General features: G+C 40.1%; 1 protein-coding gene across 3 annotated transcripts in view; it reads left to right on the top strand.

Annotated features, from left to right (window-relative positions):
• LOC113578181 (Golgi membrane protein 1) overlaps positions 1-2,861 on the top strand; it is a 7,961-nt gene extending 5,100 nt beyond the window's left edge. Inside the window, exons 5-10 of one of the 3 annotated variants that reach the window (XM_035536011.2) lie at positions 22-124; positions 217-340; positions 447-531; positions 1,058-1,204; positions 1,282-1,383; positions 1,821-2,861. In XM_035536011.2, coding sequence (XP_035391904.1) covers positions 22-124; positions 217-340; positions 447-531; positions 1,058-1,204; positions 1,282-1,383; positions 1,821-1,930 — 671 coding nt within the window. In that variant the 3' untranslated portion in view covers positions 1,931-2,861. Of the gene's footprint in view, positions 1-21; positions 125-216; positions 341-446; positions 601-1,057; positions 1,205-1,281; positions 1,384-1,820 lie in introns of all 3 variants that reach the window. The other 2 variants (XM_035536010.2, XM_081703093.1) reach the window with 2 other exon arrangements.
• The last annotated feature ends 719 nt before the right edge of the window (positions 2,862-3,580 follow it).

Below are 3,580 nucleotides of genomic sequence, written 5' to 3'. Positions count from 1 at the left end.
GTAATTTGGTTAATCCTTTAGACCAGATGAAGACTTTGTTGGAAGACCTCAGTAAAGTGCAGAAGGAGCTGCAGTCGTGTCAGAGCAACATGAACACACTGAATAAGAAGCTTACTTATGACATGTGAGTCTGCCACTGTATTATGGAGTTAATTGTTAGTTTGGATTTTATGATGGTTTGTGTATGTATGTGTGTGTGCGCACGCTTTTTCGCAGGACACAATGCAACACCCAAATCTTGGCCATGAAGGAAGAGTGTAATGAAAAGGTAGTCAAACAAGGGGTGCAGAAGAAGAATCTGTCGCCTGGAGGCGAGAAGCAGTCATCTGCAGCGGCTGGGGTAAACAAACCCCTTTCTCCCACAGGAGTTTCGGAGTTTAGCTCGGCTAATCACGCGTGTCCACGACAACACCAGCATGACTCCGCCTCTCCTCTTTTGTCTGCAGGATGCTGCGGTCTCCGCTCCGAAAGATACCACTCCGAAGCTGTCCTCTGAAGGCCTGAAAAGAAATGACACTGCTAAAAGTGTTGGTGAGCTCCAGCATGCACAAGCACCCAACAAGGACCGCCTCAAAGCCAGTGAGATACTGCAGGAAAATGGTACTTCGTTAAAAGGACCGAAATATTTTAGTACAACTTCAGATTTGCTCTATACATGAGGGTGTTCACATAGAATTTATACACAAACACTGTTGCTCTCTGTAACTGTGCATAAACAGAAACCAGTGAACATTACATATGTGCTCAAAGTGTACACTGGGTTCAGTGTGATGACTTCAAAACCAGGTGGAACAGTGGTTCTAAATTCCAGACCTGAGAACCATGAGCCCTGCACACTTTTGGTCTCTTTCCTAATTTAAACTAAACACAATTGAATCAGTTCATGACAGGCTGGATAATTAACATGAAACTGTTTGCACCTTGATATTGAAAAACATCAGACTCCATGAATTGTGGGTTAGGGTGTCGACAACACCATATACCCTGACAATGTTTACTATATTCATATACATATTGTATGACGTGTAATACCATTTCCTTGTTGTCTTGCCCAAAGATGACACGGCTGTAAAAGACTCTGACAGGTCCGAGTTGCCTGCCACTTCCAAGCCATCCAATCAGAACAGGACCCTGAATGATGTAGCCAATGAGGAGGATATTGAAGAAGTAATGGACATCAAAGGGGAAGACCTGAAACCTGCAGGTAGGAACAGCATCTCTCTTCAGTTGAGCCTTGTAAGCACAGTAGGCCCTGTGGTCATGCCGTCGTGCTCTGTGCAGGTGCTCTGCTAGACGCTGCAGTAAACGGGGAGGGGAAAGAAGATGAGGCTATAGAATACGACAATGAGGGCGAGATTGAGAAGCGGCTGTCCAAGCTCAAAGGTGCACAGTCGAAATATTTTGCTTCTATCTTGGATGCTAAAAAGCCTAACATGAAACAAGTGTGTGTGTGTGTGTGTGTGTGTGTGTGTGTGTGTGTGTGTGTGTGTGTGTGTGTAAAATATATATACATACATACACACAGCCTGGCCAAAAAAAGGTCACACACGCTAATATTTCGCCTTTAGCTTTGATTATGGCACGCATTCACTTTGGCATCATTTTCACAAGCTTCTGCAATGTCACAACATGTATTTCTGTCCAGAGTTGCATTAATATATATATATATATATATTTAAATTTATTTATTTATTTATTTTGTGTGTAGATAGCTTCATTGGTTGATATGTAGCTATAACCTCGCTTTTTTTTTTTAAGTGTACCATGCATTGTGTTTGAGCTTGTGGGTTGTGATTGTTCTGCTGGCACTTTGTATGTAGATGAGAAAGCAGCACAGGAGTTCGAGGAGGAGCTGGCCGACTACAACGGCGACGACGACAATGAGCCCGAGTTTGAAGCTGACAAACAAGTAGAACTCGCCGAGATGTAATCATGTGCATACACACACACACACACACACACATGCAGTCACACGCATGTGCCTGGTAACAGAATTTACACTGCATTTATCTGCAAACCAGAGTGACAGCTCCACCCTCAAATAATCAAACCGACCATTACTTGCTGAGATGAGCACACAGTAGGTTACAACTTGATGTTCCTTTCAACATATACTTAGGAACTAATGGCCATTTGCACACAGCACAAGGTTTACATCATACAAAAATTCACCATACTGATTATTGCTACATTACCATTGTTTCTTTTTACTGGTTTTAGCCTCTTAAAGTGCAGCTTTTTTGCTTATTGGAGAGAGGAGCCTGAACTGAGTGTATATACAACATATTGAATTCCTCCTTTAAATCACACAGAAATATGGACCCACTACACTAACATCTGCAAATTAACACCTCAGTGTATCAGTTCAGTTGTGAATTGCTTGTTGGAAAGAGAAAGCCAAACAAAAGTCCATATTTAGACCAACCAAAACTTTATGCTCGAGTTCAAGTGCAATCACAGTGCAGTTGCCTTGTCATAACCTTAATTAAGCTAGATTTTGTACATTTCACAAAGCTAAATAAGTCAATTGTATGGAAAGACTGTTCCATTATGAATCACATCTTCCAGTGGAAATTTACTGTAACTAAGCTATTGCGGTTTCTTACATTTTGTTGTAAAAAAAAACCAAACAAAAAAAAAATTTGTTTTGGATTGATTTAAGTACCTTAGCAACACTTGATTTAGAGACTAAAAACTTGATAATTTTTCTAAGACACCATAGTTTGTGATTTCTAAAATCTATTTAAATTCCAGGTTAATTCTTTTTACCTTGTACTTGTCTGGATTTTTAAAGTAATTTTAGTTGCTGAAAGACATAACATGAGTTGAAACATGTCAATAAAAACTAACATGACAAAGCTTTTTTATATTTTATGATCTTTTGTTTTTGATAAACTTTGTATTCTGTGGTGATATTTTAATCGAAAAGTACCAAACCAAGGCACATTTTGGTATGCAATTGATGGAAAGGAGAGCTTCATGCACACATTGAGATTTCTCATTATTATTATTATTTAGGCTCTTTAGACCAACTGAAATATTTTGCACAAAAGGCCAGAGAGGCTTGGAACTGGGTATCCCGTCTTTAATAAAAGAAGGAATTCTTACATCAAAGGCCTTACATCAAGGTCTTTTATGTGCTTGTAGTCACAGAACAAACTGCATTTTTAATGTTTGACTGAGCAGAGTTGCAACCTTCAATAGCTGAACGAACTGTGCTACAAACTGCATTGTCTGCTAATGCAACACTGCAATAGTCTAGTGGACTTGGAGCCCTCTAGCATACTGTAGAGGGCTCATTAGGGGGCGAGAGCTGAATGTTGACATTTCAGGTGCGGAGAAAGGATCTCTTTGAGAAGTCAGATGACTTTGACTCTTGAAATGGTATGTAGATAAATCACATTTCAGAAGGACCTACAATGAAGGAGGCAGGCGAAGAGTTGCATGGAATGTTTCAGCATTGTGTTAAGTACCTTATTTTATGGTCCATTTGGAGAATTGTTGGGGTGGCATAAAAAGGCAGTAGCCTTTGGTCTACTTTGTGTCTTCCTGCAAGTAGCTTCATCAAAGCCTTCTGTTT

The sequence above is a fragment of the Electrophorus electricus genome, chromosome 20, assembly GCF_041902795.1.
Source record: "Electrophorus electricus isolate QZ-2024a chromosome 20, ASM4190279v1, whole genome shotgun sequence".
NCBI classification, from domain to species: domain Eukaryota; kingdom Metazoa; phylum Chordata; class Actinopteri; order Gymnotiformes; family Gymnotidae; genus Electrophorus; species Electrophorus electricus.
Note: the sequence above shows the minus strand (reverse complement) of the source record. Positions and strands in the feature narration are given on the sequence as shown.